Source organism: Salvelinus alpinus, chromosome 16, assembly GCF_045679555.1.
Source record: "Salvelinus alpinus chromosome 16, SLU_Salpinus.1, whole genome shotgun sequence".
Classification (NCBI taxonomy): Eukaryota; Metazoa; Chordata; class Actinopteri; order Salmoniformes; family Salmonidae; genus Salvelinus; species Salvelinus alpinus.
The window spans coordinates 25,943,799-25,962,456 of record NC_092101.1 but is presented as its reverse complement, the minus strand read 5'-3'; the positions used below and the strand labels follow the sequence as shown (position 1 = coordinate 25,962,456).

The 18,658-nt window shown below is 42.8% G+C and overlaps 2 protein-coding genes across 3 annotated transcripts in view; both read left to right on the top strand.

The window, feature by feature from the left end:
* The window catches only part of il23r (interleukin 23 receptor), a 25,932-nt gene extending 21,011 nt beyond the window's left edge, over positions 1-4,921 (top strand). Inside the window, exon 16 of one of the 2 annotated variants that reach the window (XM_071345621.1) lies at positions 2,553-4,921. In XM_071345621.1, the coding sequence (XP_071201722.1) occupies positions 2,553-3,161 (609 nt within the window). In that variant the 3' untranslated portion in view covers positions 3,162-4,921. The remainder of the gene's footprint in view (positions 1-2,552) is intronic. The other variant, XM_071345620.1, reaches the window with a different exon arrangement.
* On the top strand, positions 4,431-18,658 carry il12rb2 (interleukin 12 receptor, beta 2a). The gene is made up of 16 exons (XM_071345622.1): positions 4,431-4,560; positions 4,972-5,133; positions 5,717-5,971; positions 6,494-6,608; positions 6,993-7,192; positions 9,394-9,533; positions 9,957-10,098; positions 13,336-13,409; positions 15,678-15,879; positions 16,119-16,328; positions 16,477-16,578; positions 16,676-16,831; positions 16,911-17,042; positions 17,232-17,340; positions 17,496-17,583; positions 17,711-18,658. Exons 2-16 carry the CDS (start codon positions 5,019-5,021, stop codon positions 18,203-18,205), a joined length of 2,535 nt encoding a protein of 844 aa, XP_071201723.1. The 5' UTR covers positions 4,431-4,560; positions 4,972-5,018; the 3' UTR covers positions 18,206-18,658.

Sequence of the window (18,658 nt, the reverse complement as noted above, 5' to 3'; positions counted from 1 at the left end):
GTCAGACCAGGAGACATCCAGAAAATCAGTATCCTCACGAAAACGTCTGTAGCATTCAAACGGTTTGGCCAATCTAAGGAAAGATGAGACTCTCACGATCGTGTTGAATGGAAGTATGGAGGTATGGAGGTACAGTGCCTTCAGAAAGTATTCAAGCCCCTTGACTTATTCCACATTTTGTTGTGTTACAGCCTGAATTCAAAATGGATTAAATATTTTTTTCTTTCTCATCCATCTATACACAATAGCCCGTATTGACAAAGTGAAAACATGTTTAAAAAAAAATATATATCTCATTTACATAAGTATTCACGCCCCTGAGTCAATACTTTGTAGAAGCACCTTTGGCGGCGATTACAGCTTTGAGTCGTCTTGGGTATGTCTGTATCAGCTTTGCACATCTGAATTTTGGGATTTCACCCATTCTTCCTTGCAGATTTTCTCAAGCTATGTTAAGTTAGATGGAGTGGCGGTGAACAGCAATCTTCAAGTCTTTACACAGATTTTCAAATGGGATTCATGTCTGGGCTTAGGTTGGGCCACTCAAGGACTTTCACATTCTTGTTCTGAAGCCATTTCAGCGTTGCTTGGCTATATGCTTGGGGTCATTGTCCTGTTGGAACGTAAATCTTCACCTCAGTCTAAGGTCGTTTGCACTCTGAAGCAGGTTCTCATCACGGATTTGCCTGTATTTGGATCCATTCATTGTTCCCTCTGTCCTTACCAGTTTCCCAGTCCTTGCCAATGAAAAGTATCTCCATAGCATGATGCTGCCACCACCGTGCTTCACGTAGGGATGTTAGACGGGTGCTGAGCTGTTACTCATTTTCTCGAGACATTGTGCTTTGCATTCAGGTCAAAGAGTTAAATTTTTGTCTCATCAGATCACAAAATCTTTTGCTTTTATCTCTCAGTCTTCACGTGACTTCTCAGGACTGGCTTCTGTCTGGCCACTTTACCATAGAGGCCTGATTGGTGGAGTGCTGCAGAGATGGTTGTCCGTCTGGAAGGTTCTCCCATATCCACAGAAGAATTCTAGAGCTCTGTCAGAGTGACCATTGTCCTTTCTCCCCTGATTGTTCAGTTTGGCTGGGCGGTCAGCTCATGAAAGACTCTTGGTGTTTCCAAACTTCTTCCATTTAAGAATGATGGAGGCCACTGTGTTCTAGGGGATCTTCAATGCTTCAGAAATGTTTTGGTACCCTTCCCCAGATCTGTGCCTCGACACAATCCTGTCTCGGAGCTCTACGGACAATTCCTTCGACCTCATGGCTTGGGTTTTTGCTCTGACGTGCACTGTCAACTATTGGAACTTAAATAGACAGGTGTGTGCCTTTCCAAATAATGTCCAATCAATTTAATTTACCACAGGTGGACTTCAATCAAGTTGTAGAAACATCTCAAGGATAATCAATTGAAACAGGATGCACCTGAGATCAATTTTGAGTCTCAGAGCAAAGGGTCTGAATACTTATGTAAATAAGGTATTTCTGTTTTTTTATTTTTAATACATTTGCAAAAAATTCGAAAAGCATATTTTCACTTTGACATTATGGAGTATTGTGTGTAGATGGGTGAGAAAATAAATCCATGTAATCTATTTTGAATTGAGGCTTTAACACAACAAAATGTGTAATAAGTCAAGGGGTATGAATATGCGCACAGTTTTATAAAGAGCCATGGAACTCCCTTCTATCTCCAATTACTCAAGTAAACAGCAAAATTACCTTTAAAAAACAGATTAAACAGCAACTCATGGAACTGCGGCAACAGTGAGGGGAACACCTTCTTATTTGTAGTTTATTGTTTATATAAAAAACATTTTTTGTATTTTTTTTTTACCCCAATCTCATGATATCCAATTGGTAGTTACAGTCTTGTCCCATCACTGCAACTCCCCTACGGACTCGGGAGAGGCAAAGGTCAAGAGCCATGCGTCCTCTAAAACATGACATTGCCAAGCCACACTGCTTCTTGACACACAGCTCGCTCATCCCGGAAGTCAGCCGCACCAATGTGTTGGAGGAAACAACTTCCAGCTGGCAACCGAAGTCACCTTGCAGGCACCAAGCCCACCACAAGGAGTTGTGTGAGCGCAATGAAATCCCAGCCCGCCAAACCCTCCCCTAACCCGGACGATGCTGAACCAATTGTGCACCGCCTCCAGGTCACGGCTGGCTATGACACAGCCTGGGATCAAACCAGGGTCTGTAGTGACGCCTCAAACATGCGATGTAGTGAGTTAGACCTCTGCGCCACTCGGGAGGCCGTTCTTTTTAAGTTGTATTGTTTGTATCTTTTTGTTGTTGTATTGTTTGTATATCATTATATAAATGTGTGTGACTGTTCTTGTCTGTCAGTGTATCAGTGTTTTGTTACTTGTCATGTTTTGTGTTTCTTGTGGACCCCAGGAAGAGTAGCTGCTGCTTCTGCAAAAGCGAATGGGGATCGAAATAAACAAATAGAGCCATGTCATCTAAACCAGGCCTACTAGCTTTCTAAGGCCTTGACTTCTTCACTATAACCTCTGTGTTTGTATTGTCCTCCTATAGCATGAAGAGCCAGTGGTCCCAGCTTCGTCCTGGTTGTTCACCGTCAGTGACCCACCACTGTCCCCCATTGAGGAGATCCCTCCTGGGGAGAGGGAGGAACTGTACCCCATCATCCACATCGTGCGGCTCCAGGGTGGGGCCAGGGCCGGGGGAGGAGAGGGGACAGGAGAAAGGACAGCAGCACCTCTGGAGAATATTGGATACAAACCCCAGATTACAATCACAGCTCCACGAGACAAGACAGAGAAGGAGGAATACAGGGGACACATTCCCAGCTGTGAGAGTACAGACAGATGCCCTGAGGAGTCTGGAGGACTGCTAGGAGGCTGGCTGTGTGATATAACAGTAGATTTCTCTGGCATTTCTCCAGCACTGGATCTGAGCTCAATGGGGCGGAACACCTCCCCAAGCCCTCCCAAGATAACAAGCCTCTTCTCTGGGGACACGTGGCTGGATGAGAAGGGGTTGGAGGTGGGCCTTGGCTCTCTGGACTCAGCACAGGGACAGAAAGTGGCTCTGGAAGACCCAGTTGGCTGTCTGGCTAAGACACTGACCACCGGTTACTTCCCCCAGGCTGCTGCCCTCAACACCACTACCTACAACCACTGACAGAGACATCTTTAAAGCATTATCTTCTCCATCCTTCAGTGATGAGAGGAAAGGCATTTGTCTGACCAACTGAACAAGAGTTCCAATGAATGGACTTTTATACCATTCTAGCAAAATTTACAGTCATACTAGTGTTTCAGAATGATGAACGGACTGAAAGGACACATTCCTCAATTACATAATATACTATAACAGTGGATTTATAACAATTTCTGCTCGCTGCTATATAAAGATTATGGTTCACTATAAAGAGTCTTTCAGTTGATAAATGAGTGCGAACCCATTACACCCCTTTGTTTATCTGAATATGCAGGTTTTACCCACCAGCCAAGCTTCTGGGAGAGCACGCTGGTTCTCTTTTGATTTGTTGATAAATGTTTCCCTGTCAATCCCTGTTTGTCTATTGATGTATACTGTACCACACAATGGGTTTCGTGCCCAAAGAAGACAGATGTTGAGAACATGTTAAGTTTACAACATAGTTATATTCTGCATCTGAGAAGTGAGGGATACAGTATTTGCACGCCACTGTGTAACATGGTATAATAGTAATGGTATAGTAATGCAGGGTAAACTGACCCTAGATCTGTGCCAGGGCTGTGTTCTCTTCATAGAGCCACCTGCTGTACCAGGCAGTTATAGTGACTTCCTGAAACAGACTTCTCACTTCCTCCCTGAGAGCTCATAAAACTGAGGGTGCATCTCAATAGTTTACGATGCCTCCTCTCACCCCCTTGTCTCCTTGTATCTCCTTTCCTTCATTTGCTCTTATCAAAAATTTCTGGACTAATGAAATCAAATTTCCCAGGAGGCCTCTGCAATATTGCTTTCATTTGTCCTGTGTTTTAAAATAAGTGCAGATGAAGAATAGGAGAGGATTAGAGAAGATATTAGACATCCATTCTTGTGAGTGGAGAACATCTGTAAAAAGTGTTAATCTCCAAATTCAGTGTGAGAGGGGGATCCCCTACAACTGGCAAATATCACTCACCTGGTATGTCACTACGGTTGCATTTAGAGAGGCAGACCAATTCTGATATTTTTCCCCCAAAATGGTCTTTTGACCAATCACATCAGCTCTTTAAAATAACTGATGTGGAAATATCTGATGTGATTGGTCAAAAAAACAATTAGTGGGATTTTTTAAAATCAGAATTGGGTTGCCTGTGTGCACACAGCCATTTTAGGATTGGGCTCAGATGTGTAGGCTACTTGTCGTGCTCTGTTGAACCCGCAGAGGACATAGCAGAGGAACTGAGATGAGGGTTGGTCTAGTCAAATGTCAACTGACACGCATCTCAACCAAAACAGGCTCGCACGCTTTCAGCCAAACCACTGACACACACTGCACTGGACTAAGAAGATATTCAGAAATGTAGAGGAAAAATATCAAATGAGTGTAAGTAAAATCATAGGGAGCCCGTTGTGTATAATTAACGAATGCTGTTCGGTAGGGAATTATCAACTGTATGATGTCGGAGCTGGGTGAGTGGTGCTTTCTGTTTTTATACAGGCTACATTCACATGGTCTATTTTACTAAATTGCTGCAGTTGATTATTGTAGTACAGGATCAACCATTTGAGTTATCAGAATAATCTCAATCAATAATCTGTTATGGTGTCATAGTGAACATTGAGCAATGTTCGACATGCATGGGAAGATGTGCAGTCATTTTCTTTTTCTTTTCTTAAAAATAAAATAAAAATATTGTTGTCCAAAAGATGGTGTATTTACTAAATAAAAAATACAGTGACATTCTCATGGGAATACATTACATTACTTGTATATTATACATGTTTATTTCTGTAGTGATACTGAAAGACTCCATGGACCTTCAGCTATGATACACAAATGGAATGCAGCTCACCACTGGTAGTGAACAACCCAGAGGTCCAATGGCTTATTCACCCCATGGTTGGTGGTCTATCCTCATTGGCATCACTTTGCTGTGTGCCATAGGGTCTAGTAGAGGTAAGTGGTCTATTCACCAATCATGTAGGCTACCTACGTAATAAGAGTTATGTCAAGAACACTTGATATTCTTCCTTAGTGATACTTCAAAGCATTTGTCCAAGATAGATTCATACAATGTCCAAGACATTCTCCCTGTCCACAGACTGTGTACTCTGCAAGTCTGCGTTTGCCTTGAACTGTTCTCATATGCTATAGGAGTATGCTTGATCTTTTAATAAACACCCTCTGAATATGTCTTTAATAGTATGAGTTGATTTCCTCTTGCTGTCTCACTTCTCTGTGTGCCAATAGTCACCAAACCTCAGTACAGGCTGTATTGAGCGCAGGCTTTTATTCCAGCCCAGCACAAACACACCTGATTCTACAAATATAGAATATATATGGTGTGTTATTGCAGGGCTAGAACAAAAGCCTGCACACCCTGTAGCTTACCAGAACCAGTGCTGGAGACCCTTGTTCTGTTGTGTTTTCTGTGCTGCTAAATGCTGCTAAAACAAGTATTTTTAACTTCCAGTTTACTCCTCTGTCATTCCCCAGTGAGATAGCAACAGTTTTCTTTGTCGTTTTGTTGTGCCTCCAGCTGATAAGCCATGTACTGCATCATCCAGCATTGGGGACCTGGTCCTTCTGGGTTCCAGCTTCCAGGTGTTCTGTACCTATCAGGCCAGCTGCAGAGCTTCCAGATCAATGCACATCGACAAGAAGAAAATACACAAACAGCCCTACAACTCTACAACTATATTCCTCAACGTGACAAACATAAGTAAAAACACAACGTACACCTGCCTGTGTGAAGGAGAACCTGAGCCTTGTGGACTCGACATTGATACTGGATGTAAGTATGGAACAGTATACTCTGCAATATAGCACTCCACAATACCAGAGCACTCTGCAATACAAAACAAGGTGTCGACAGTGACCAGAATAACTATAGGGCTGGGGGTGTGAAACCAAACTGAATGGGACAGGTGGAGAAAAACAACTTGTGCCTTTTGACACTCATGAAGGCGAACACCGCTCCCTAAATTAGCCAGTCAGATATGCAGTGTGACATATTTTCATCAAGTAGTCTTTAAGTACAACGTGGTGGAGGAGTTGCATTATAAAGTTTGCTCTATACCTCTTGGACCATCTAGTCTGACTACTAACTAGTTCAACCCATGTCAGTGTCAGCACTTCTAACAGGTGTGTCAGAGGTGCAAGTTTAAATGATACACATTTAACTCTCATGTCAGTGGTCTTTAAAGGAACAATGCCATCACATGCTGGTTACTGGTCCAAAGCACAATGAGAAAAACACTTTGTACCAGACCACGTCCATTTGTGTTGTTGATGTATTGTCATGGTTACCTTGCAGACCCACCTGACCTGCCAGAAAATGTAACCTGTGTCCAGAAAGGTGAATTTGGAGAGGTGATGTGTACATGGAGAAGAGGAAGGGAAACTCACCTGACAACCACTTCAGAGCTCTGGTGAGTTTGGAAGAGAAAGGGACAGACAGTACTGTGTCGTGTCATATCATAGCTTAATAGGGATCTGAGCTGAGGAACCGCAGGGTTGGTGGTCTCTCTCACATGTTGGAGCAGAGCAGCCTTGGTGGTCAAGCATACTTCTGCTACCAACAACCCAATATGGTTTCTATGGCAAGACAACGACAAGTTTAAGTAAAAACAGACTTGTCAATGTTATGTTTTGCCCAGTATAGTTTTTTCACCATACAGACTCAAATACGGAGAATAAAAGAAAAAGAGAAAAGAAGAAAAGGAAAATGCATGAGATAGAAAAGCCAGTTGGTATGGATGAGGTGTACTGTATAGTAAGTCGTGGATGACTTGTATGTGTTTCATGTGTTTCAGGGTGAGAGCTGTGTTTGGTAACAGAACAGCAGGATCTGTATCCTACACCGGTTCTGGTTCCAGGTCTGATCCTGGTCTAGTCTCAGCTAATTTCCCTGTGTCTGGTTCTGTCCAGACTGAATACTCCGTATGGGCCAGCTCCTCCAACAAGCTGGGCTCTGCTGTGTCCACCACCCTCAACTTCACACTCGACCACATTGGTATGGCAGCTGCAAAAAACAAAAAAGAATATAACACTGATTATGCAATTTTGATCATTCTGCACCTGTATGAGCAAATGTGCACCTACAATTGAAGTCGGAAGTTTACATACACCTTAGCCAAATACATTTAAACTCAGTTTTTCACAATTCCTGACATTTAATCCTTGTAAAAATTCCCTGTCTTAGGTCAGTTAGGATCACCACTTTATTTTAAGAATGTGAAATGTCAGAATAATATTAGAGAGAATGATTTATTTCAGCTTTTGTTTCTTTCATCACATTCCCAGTGGGTCAGAAGTTTTCATACACTCAATTAGCATTTGGTAGCATTGCCTTTAAATTGTTTAACTTGGGTCAAACATTTTGGGTAGCCTTCCACAAGCTTACCACAATAAGTTGGGTGAAATTTGGTCCATTCCTCCTGACAGAGCTGGTGTAACTGAGTCAGGTTTGTAGGCCTCTTTGCTTGCACACACTTTTTCAGTTCTGCCCACACATTTTCTATGGGATTGAGGTCAGGGCTTTGTGATGGCCACTCCAATACCTTGACTTTGTTGTCCTTAAGCCATTTTGCCACAACTTTGAAGTATGCTTGGGTCATAGTCCATTTGGAAGACCCATTTGCGACCAAGCTTTAACTTCCTGAATGATGTCTTGAAATGTTGCTTCAATATATCCACAACATTTTCCTCCTCATGATGCCATCTATTTTGTGAAGTGCACCAGTCCTTCCTGCAGCAAAGCACCCCCACAACATGATGCTGCCATCCCCGTGCTTCACGGTTGGGATGGTGTTCTTCAGCTTGCAAGCGTCCCCCTTTTTCCTACGAACATAAAGATGGGCATCATGGCCAAACAGTTCTATTTTTGTTTCATCAGACCAGAGGACATTTCTCCAAAAAGTACGATCTTTGTCCCCATGTGCAGTTGCAAACCGTAGTCTGGCTTTTTTTATGGCGGTTTTGGAGCATTGGCTTCTTCCTTGCTGAGTGGCCTTTCAGGTTATGTCGATATAGGACTCGTTTTACTGTGGATATAGATACTTTTGTACCTGTTTCCTCCAGCATCTTCACAAGGTCCTTTGCTGTTGTTCTGGGATTGATTTGCATTTTCGCACCATTGTAGGTTAATCTCTATGAGACAGAACGCATCTCCTTCCTGAGCGGTATGACGGCTGCGTGGCCCCATGGTGTTTATACTTGCGTACTATTGTTCGTACAGATGAACGTGGTACCTTCAGGAGTTTGGAAATTGCTCCCAAGGATGAACCAGACTTGTGGAGATCTACAATTTTTTTGGCTGATTTCTTTTGATTTTCCCATGATGTCAAGTAAAGAGGCACTGAATTTGAAGGTAGGCCTTGAAATACATCCACAGGTACCCCTACAATTGACTTAAATGATGTCAATTAGCCTAACAGAAGCTTCTAAAGCCATGACATCATTTTCTGGAATTTTCCGAGCTGTTTAAAGGCACAGTCAACTTAGTGTATGTAAACTTCTGAACCACTGGAATTGTGATACAGTGAATTTTAAGTGAAATAATCTGTCTGTAAACAATTGTTGGAAAAATGACTTGTGTCATGCACAAAGTAGATGTCCTAACCGACTTGCCAAAACTATAGTTTTTTAACAAGACATTTTTGGAGTGGTTGAAAAACGAGTTTTAATGACTCCAACCTAAGTGTATGTAAACTTCCGACTTCAACTGTATCTATGCATTTAGCAATCATTGCTTTATTTTAGATTTTTTTGTGCAATTACACTTTAATTCATGCACTATTTTAACCTTTTACAGCAGTGAGCTAAATCAGGACTGAAACATAACAGAACCGTTTCGACATACAAACACTGAAGTTTTGTCTTTAAAAACAGAAGAACGTTTATTAATTATGAGTAATATGAATAACATTCCACCACGAGGCCACTAGAGGGCGCTTTGGTCATTTGACTACTAGGCTATGTTATCTACCTAACGTTTGTTTTAGAAATGACCAATGTAGCAGTTATGATGCATTCTAGATGAGTACTAGATGTTTGTCAGGTTTGGGTGAGTAATATCACTGGTGCTCTCTGCACTCTAACCACAAGCATCCACTAATGTACTCTCTCAGTCCGTACTAACTGTCCTATGTGTATCCCTGTCCATATTGACTGCTCTCTCTCTCTCTGTGTCTCTTTCTTTCTCTCTCTCTATAGTGCAGCCCTTTCCCCCTGCTGTGTCCCAGGTAGAGTGCTGGTCGCTGGGCTGTAATGTCAGGGTGGAGGGAGCTCAGCTCCTGGAGGTCCAGCAGAGAACCGCCCAGGGACCAGGACCATGGATATTACACCCACACACCGTAAGAACCACTGTCACACATTCACCCACGCACTGTAAACATCACCTGCCATATAGGGAACTGACTGGGTATTGACCATTATACACATACAATCCAATGCTGCTTTGCTAGATTTTGAGTTGCAGAACCGTTGCAAGACACAACCTCACATGTAAGATTTGTACCTAAATCACAAGACCTCTCGGCTGAGTCAGAAGCTGAGTCAGATTTGACTGGGATTTGCAGATGCCTGCCTCCTGCTGTTCCGAGATGCTAGACTGCCAAAGCCAGTCAAGCATCTACATGTCTTCACTTTTTAGTAGTCCTCTCATGCCTTGGCAGCCCCCCACATGCAAGTCTTATGATTGTGTAATAATTGTTTAATAAATGTGTGATACATGTCTTATAAAAGTAATACTGTGTTCTGACTGCTGTGCCTCACAGGCAGGTTCAGTGTGGAACCAGTCCATTGTGTCTCTGCAGCCCTACACGAAGTATGAGTTCCAGGCCAGGGTCAGACTGAGCCATAGGAGAGGCATCTGGAGTGACTGGAGCCAACCCGTCTCTAACTGGACACAGGAGGAGGGTAAGAACACTAATACTGCACTGTGTGGGTGATTTGTTGGTCCTGCAGATGGCCTTTATAGACGGGTTGGTTGTTTAGCAACAAAGCTGAACGTGCGCAACTATTGGGCAAAACATACAGGGTTGGTTTAGATTGTTGACAACATGTTAACTATACTTTGTCTCCAATGTTTATTGAAAGCATGAATAAAGTTTCACAATATGCACTTGTTGTCTAACAAAATACACTGAACAAAAATATAAATGCAACATGCAACAATTTCAACGATTTTACTGAGCTACAGTTCATATAAGGAAATCAGTCAATTGAAATAAATTTATTAGGACCTAATCTATGGATTTCACGACTGGGCAGGGGCACAGCAATGGGTGGGCCTGGGACGGCATAGGCCCACCTACTTTGGATCCAGGCCCAACCACTGGGGATCCAGGCCCAGCCAATCAGAATGAGTTTTTCCCCACAAAAGGGCTTTATTACAGAAATAAATACTTCTCAGTTTCATCAGCTGTCCAAGTGGCTGGTCTCAGACAATCCCACAGGTGAAGAAGCTGGATGTGGACGTCCTGGCATGGTTACACGTGGTCTGCGGTTGTGAGGCCGGTTGGACTTACTGCCAAAATCTCTAAAACGATGTTTGGTAGCTTATGGTAGTGAAATTAACATTCAATTCTCTGGCAACAGCTCTGGTGGACATTCCTGCAGAAAGTCAAAACTTGAGACATCTGTGGCATTGTGTTGTTTGACAAAACTAAACACTTTGGAGTGGCCTTTTATTGTCCCCAGCACAAGGTGAACCTGTGTAATGCTCATGTTGTTTAATCAGCTTCTTGATATGCCACACATGTAAAGTGTATGGATTACCTTGGCAAAGGAGAAATGCTCACTAACAGGGATGTAAACAAATGTGCGCAATTTTCATTTTAGCAGTAAGCTTTTTTGTGCCTATGGAACATTTCTGGGATCTTTTATTTCAGCTCATGAAACATGGGACCAACATTTTACATGTTGTGTGTATATTTTTGTTCAGTATACATCGTTACAGTTGCTGGCTAGATACATAGAGAATTTTAGCAATATTAGCGTAGACGTGACAAGACATGGTATCCATGGTATCCAGAACAAGATAAAACTAACAAACGAGCCACTTACGATTCCCCACATGGCAGTTTCTTGTCATTGTTGCTAGCTATATGGTCATCCAGAATCACAACAACACACATCCTTCTGTCCCACTGAAGTGTGCGGATCGTTTTCGTGACGTTCTCAGCTAACCCATCTATAGCAGAACCAGGGATGTTATATACGCCTGGTAACTGGTGTTTTATCATATATCTCTATCAGTAACAGATTCAGTTGACATGTGTCACTTTATTAATGATGCCCTTTAGCATACTGTACTGGTTGGTTGTGACTAAGTTATTGTGCAGTTTTGTGCCACAGAGTATGAAAGAGAGACAGTAGAAATCGGTTTGAACATGATGAGGGGGAAAAGAGGATGCTCAGGGAAAGTTTCAGTCTAGTTTAGATATAGTTTATCCCTCCACACACCTGCATATAGAGCACAATCAAAGGTGAACCCTGTCTACAAGTCAACCGTTTCCTGTGTGTAGAAACCATGATTTATATTAAACTGAGTTGTATCACAGAGATGTTGTCAGATAAGCTTGTCCCTCTCCATACCTACACATACACCTACACTCACGTAGAGCATTGTGAAAAGTGCATCTAAGGTTTAATCTGATCCCAGGTCAGCAGATTTCAGGTGTTTCTGGAAACACCTCATAACATAGTGTTCATCATCATACTGAGAGGAACAACAAAGTCTCCTCATGGTCAATACTAAGCAGGATCATATCGTATAATGATTGGTATCACACATATTAGAATTGACCTGTACTGGATAATTTATCATCTGGCAAAATATGGTAACACTTCCTTCATTCAGTGAAATGACTTCATTCATTTACTGTGAAACAACACTGTTCTTCATTTCATGCATTGTTTTACCGACCAGTACTTATCATGTAGAAGTAGAAGATGAGAAAATGATGTCGCTCGGGAGTATTGAGACAGTCTTTAACTTTGAGAGTGTCTCTGCACCTCTGAGCACTATCAACCACACAATCACCCTGTAGGAGAGATAGTCACAGTGTGGTAGCCTCACTATAACCTCACCTCCCTTCTCTGTCATCACTCATCTGCTCTGTAAGCCACATGCCCCACTGCTGTGCGTATTTGTGTTGGTGTGTGTGTGTGCACGCCGCAACCAAAATTCCCCCTCTCTCACTTCCTGATCATCAAGGGAGGAGTTTATTTTTCATTGAAGAAAAAGTAAGATATGGAACGATATGGAAAAACATTGAACGACAGACATTTTGAAACTTAACAAGACTAGGCATGACAGGTCAACATGTATCATATAGGACGATGAAACATAAAACTCTTAACTCCCCATTTTGTAATTATGAGGATGAGCAGCTACCCACTAATCTTGATGACATTATTCTGGTGAAATACATGAGAGATACATGAGAGAAATACATGAGAGAGATACATGAGAGAGATACATGAGAGATACATGAGAGATACATGAGAGAAATAGATGAGAGATACATGAGAGAAATAGATGAGAGATACATGAGAGAAATAGATGAGAGATACATGAGACATTGTTTGCTTCTTGGAGGTGGACACCTCGTTTTTGCCATAATTTATGGGAGATGCTATCAGCTCTTTTGGAATACCAAGAATTTGACATAACCCAGATAAGCACCTCATGCCAGAGAAGCCTTTTAGTAGCACATCTTAATTATACTTGATGATGCTGTGTTTGTCCTGTCTGCTGATTTACAGGATGCAGATCACATCAGTCTGGAGCTATATGTCACTTTGGGTGGCAGTGTATTATTTGACGCAAAAACTAAAAAATAATTGTTTACAGGAAATATTAGTCATGTCTGAGACACATCCTTGTTCTGAGGAAAACATAATGAAGGTTGTCAGATGGTTATCAAAACACAAAATAGGCTGAAGGCTGATGGCTATCATAATGACCTTGTACATACAAGCTATGTACTTAATGGATAGAATAGGACTTTATTGATGCCAAACCCCCAGACATCACACAAATACACAGAAAACATTTTGGGAGTATACATAAATTTTGGGAGGACACGGGGTCAGCCACAGCTAACTGTTGCAATGAATAAACGGTTTGTTTGCTGTGCTCTTTTACAGCACCTGCCAAGGCCCTGGATGTGTGGTACACAACCTCCAACTCTCCCAACAACTCCATCACTTTACACTGGAAGGTGCGCATTCAAAGAGATGTCTTAATATTGTCAGACTCTCTCTCTCTCTCCCATATGGGAAAAAAATACTTTAGTATACTGTAGTATTACTATATTTATCTACTATAGTATTCACTGTGGTGTTTTTGCAGACTTTACTTTGTTTTTGTGTAAAAACACTACAGTTAATACTGTAGTATTTACAGTAGTGTTTTTGTGGACATGACTGTTCTGTGATATTTATGATGGGACATTGATACCGGTACTCCAATGCTTCAATGCAGTTTTCAAAGCACTACTAATCCAACACAATGTACCGATGCTCATTTCAAAGTATCATTATCGCTTGATCAATGACGCCCGAACCTTTGTTTGATCACATGGTTTTTCAAACCGTGGTTTGCAAAATGAGAGATCCCACAGATTTCGTCATGGTTACGGTGCTTTCTTCGATTCCAAGTTGTTTCAAACCCCAACCTCTACTGGAAACCATACTTATAATGTACAGGATTTTGTGATGCTGTGTCATCTGAATGGCAAATAAGCAGGTAGAGTCGGGGACCATAGAACAGGGAATGGGGCCGAGTCCTGGCAAAGGATTATTATTTAGAAAATTGTTTTTATATGACACCACACTCGGCACATTATTGTTCAAACTATTTGTTTTATTTAGTATGGTATAAGCGTATGTCTTAAGCATCCTAAATATTGCGATACTTTAAGTTTTTGACAGCAACTTGTAATGCTAAATTATAGCTAGTAGGCTTTTAACACCCGCAATGAAAATCTGTGTCAAGGAGATTTTATGAATATTGTGGGAAAAACTTCCATATGGACATCCTCGCTGCTTTATATTGCTAATCAGCAAATGTCACTTCTAAGTAATGAATTGGTGAAAGCCCCAAAGGCTTCAGAAAGCCTCGGTTTCCCATCACTAGTATTTACTGTAGTGTTTTTGTTTTGTACATATACACTGAGTGTACAAAACATTATGAACACCCGCTCTTTCCATGACACAGACTGACCAGGTGAATCCATGTGAAAGCTATGATCCCTTATTGATGCCACCTGTTAGATCCACTTCAATCAGTGTAGATGAAGGGGAGGAGACAAGTTAATTAAGGATTTTTAAGCATTGAGACAATTGAGACATGGATTGTGTATGTGTGCCATTCAGAATGTTGAATGGGCAAGAAGACAAAAGATTTAAGTGCTTTTTAACGAAGTAGTGTCAGGTGCACCGGTTTGTGTTAAGAACTGCAACCCTGCTAGGTTTTTCACGCTCAACAGTTTCCCATGTGTATCAAGAATAGTCCATCGCCAAAAGGACATCGAGCCAACTTTACACAACTGTGGGAAGCATTGGAGTCAACATTGGCCAGCATCCCTGTGGAACGCTTTCAACACCTTGTAGAGTCCATGTCCTGACGGATTGAGGCTGTTTCTGAGGGCAAAAGGCGGGGGGATGCAACTCAATATTAGGAAGGTGTTCTTAATGTTTTGTACACTCAGTGTATATGTTGTTCGTCATAAAATATGGTATCTCTAGTTCTATCTGAGTAATTAGGAAAAAAAGTGTTACTTTCGTCCTGTTTCTGTCCTAAACTGTAGCCTTTTTTCATGTGAGTGTGTAAAACTTTCTTAGCCGTAGCTGCAGCTTGTGGTCTAGTTACTCCGCTAGCTCCGCTACATTAGGTAAAGGTCAAACTCAGACCACTTCCGAGAGGGGACATCCCCCCCCCCCTAACCTCACGCCATAGGTGTGAGAGGCTCCCTCCCCAATGATGTGTGAGACTGAAACCTGGGCCAGACACGTGACAGTTTCAGTTTACAAGAAACAGAAACGACGAGCAGTTTAAAAGAAATGATAGATCCCTTACACACCTCTCATCTCTCATAGCATGCCTTCTTAGCTGCTCCTGGGCAATACAATAAAGTTGAATTAAATGTTAAGCTAACACAAGGGTAGGGGCATGTTGATATAGAAACAGTCAGACTCTAGGGGAGAATCTCAATTGCATACTCCTCTCTCGTTGCCTCGTTCTCAAAACCCATTGAATGAGAAAGCCAGAGGTCTCTCTCCTCTGACCTTCTCCTCCAATGGATTTTGAGAAGGAGAAAGGAGACACGAGGAGTATGCAATTGAGATTCTACCTTGCTTTAGGATTCTATGCTGGGAAACAGAAGTGGGATGAAAACACTGATAGCCAATCCTATCACTGCATCATTTGTGATTGTTGCCCATGGAGTGGGCCTGTGTTTTATATGTGGTTCTGAATCTTATTGCAGAGGCTGAGTCACACAGAGGCCAGAGGGAAGATCAGGAGTTACAAGGTGATAGTTAACGACACCCTGGCAGGGAAATCTGAGAGCAACACCTCCATTAATCATATTTCAGGCCTGTCCTGCTCTCACTGTGATGTCACTGTCTACGCCCTGAACTCCAGAGGTTCCTCACCCCCTGCCCATGTCACCATTCCCCTCAGAGCAGGTAAGGCATCTCCATTTCCTCTCCGTTTTCCCCCCTTTTCCTCCATCTTCCTATTCAAGATTCAGACTCTCCAGAAAAGTGAAAACTATAAATGCAATAATTTGTTCCACTTCTTTGAGTTAAAAGACAATTAACATTTAAAAACCACATAGATATAAATGTAACATCCAATTGACCATAGTTGACAGGGAAGGGTGACTGCTCTACTGACAGTGTCACACACTCCTCTCCCTTCACAGCCCAGCCCCCTCAGAATGTGATGTGTAGAAATCACAGTAACCACAGCGTCACCATCTCCTGGCAGAGGCCTGTAACTGCAGGAGCAGCCAGTGGGACAGGGGATGGGGCAGTAAGTGGCTACCTGCTGGAATGGTTCCCTGTTGGAAGACAGGTGGAGAAGCTCAGGTGGAAGAGACTGGGTCCTAATGAAACCCATACTGTCATTAGAGGTACGTGTAGCGGATGGATGGCCAACTTAGCATTGCATTAGATCTTATTGGATCCCTGAGTGATGACACAGCCAGTTGATCCCTCCTCTTGCTCTCATTCCCTCTCTCTCTCGATCTCCACCCCACCCACTGTCTCTCTTGTGTGTAGATAACATTAAGCCGTTTGAGTGCTATGAGGGAGCAGTTTATGCTCTGTATGAGCAGGCAGTGGGCAGGGCCCAGTTTGAAGACTTCTACACCTTGGAATTAGGTAAGGAGACAGGAGATCACCATTTTTTCGAAGGTTTCACATCAATGGAACAGTGCCAGAGTTCGACTCCTATTTGTGGTATGACTGTGTCCTCTAGTGCCTTCCGCGGGTCCGTCTGTCCATCAGCCGATGGTGGAGGGGGACAAAGTGACAGTTTCCTGGTCAGAGGTCCCTCAGGAACACAGGCGGGGCTGTGTCATCAACTACACCATCTATGTGGAAAACTCAGAGGGAAAAGACGTCGGAAACTACGGTATGGGGAAGAACTATTAAACACAAAGTGCATTGTGTGTGTGTGTATACTGTGTTCATGACCTGTGGTTTTGTTCTAGTCTGCAGAGCATCAGAGAGGTCCTTCACCATCAGGGGCCTTCCCCCTGAGTACTACCATCTATGGATGACCGCATCGACTGCCTCAGGACAGGGCCCCAAAGCCAGACACTACTTCTTCATCAAACCTCAAAGTGAGTATAACGAGAGAAAGAGTGAAAATAATCAGAATAATCTTTCTGATTATTTTAGTTTCTCAGAAATCTGTCTGAAACACTCTCAGTATTATCATTCCAGTTATGTGAAGTGTTACAATAAATACAGAATGCTTATGTTTATACTGTATAATGTTTACACTGTGTGCTTATTATGTACCAATGTAGGTTTGCTTTCAGACAGCTGGCTTTATACCATGGTCATGGTAGGGATCACCTCCTTCCTGGTGTTCTTTGTCCTGCTGTGCCTGTACCAGGTCTCCTCGCTACGACGACGGTAATACATTAGGAACAGGAACAGCCTCTAGTCCTAATGGGGAGTCACTAGACAGCAATACTGGAATGAAATGGAAATATTGATTGACCGTGTTATTAACTGTGTGCTCTGTTCCTGACTCACTGTGGTTCTTTTCCATGTTCTCTCCTCCTCAGAGTCTCAACACTCATCCACTGCCTCATGCCAGATATCGTCCCTGATCCTGCCAACAGCAAATGGGCAAAGGAGTGTGCCAAAGAGAAGGTACGTGCACGCAGACGCCCAAGTGCACACATGCAAGCACGCACGCACACACAAACAAACACACTCTGAATACTTAATTTGGATCCACAGTGATACATTAGTCTGACCCCTTCCTGTCTTCCCCCAGGGTGAGTTGACCCTACACCTCTACCTCAGTGAGTCTAGTGTCAGTGAAGAGGAGGAGCCAGACACTGTGGAGGTCCAGGAGCTGCCTGAGGGCAGTTGGAGCTCATGGAACCCAGCACAGCGCACTGATATCTCCGGAACTCCAGAGGGTGCTATTCACCCCTCCTTACACCTCCTCTTCATGCCCCAGCAGATCCCTGCGACAGACCCGTCAACAACAGCCTACTTCCAGAGCTCCTACCTCAAGAGCTTCGCCCAGGAGTCAGGCTCCTCAGGCCAGACACAGGATTCCCAGGGAACAGATATGACTGTAGACTACATCTCAACACACGTCCTAGAGGGCAGAGAGGAGAAGGAAGAGGAAGGTCTGGATGTGATGGGATTCTTCTCCTGTCCTCAGAACCCCCTGAGTCCGTTCATGAACCCTTTGGTATCTTTCGGAGGGAAGCTGACTCTGGATGCGGTCAGGATCGACTGCAGTGAGTTCTTAGACTGATGGGTTAGACTGATAGCCATATAAAATAACCCAAGGAGCAGGCTGTGTGAAGAACCTGTGTAATCTCAGTGTATCATGACTTTGATTCTCACTAACCAACAATCATTATAAACAGTTATATTGCATTACAGTACAATAGTACACTATCTATCAGAGATGGGAGACTACAGACCTCGGGGTCCATAGTGGTGTAACACTTTTTCACCATAGCAAACACTAATTGCATTCTAAACTGAAGATGTTGATTTTTGGAGTCAGGTGTAAGCTGGGGCAAAAGTGTGTCATCAATCCGGCCCTCGAGGACTGGAGTTGCCCATCCTAGATCTATGTCTTGGATAACACAAAAGGTCAATACAATACAACTCACCTGTCACATTTCCCCCAGTTTACAGGGACTGTAAGCAATGAGCTTTTGTGAAATAAACCATGGGAGTTATGTAAAGTGCACTATGA

Bases quoted from the DNA above. Each gene is read 5' to 3' on its own strand.
- il12rb2 (XM_071345622.1), top strand. From the start codon at position 5,019: ATGCAGCTCACCACTGGTAGTGAACAACCCAGAGGTCCAATGGCTTAT. The intron at 16,579-16,675 runs GTAAGGAGACAG...TGTGTCCTCTAG, and splicing joins CTTCTACACCTTGGAATTAG to TGCCTTCCGCGGGTCCGTCT. The intron at 17,341-17,495 runs GTAATACATTAG...TCTCCTCCTCAG, and splicing joins GTCTCCTCGCTACGACGACG to AGTCTCAACACTCATCCACT.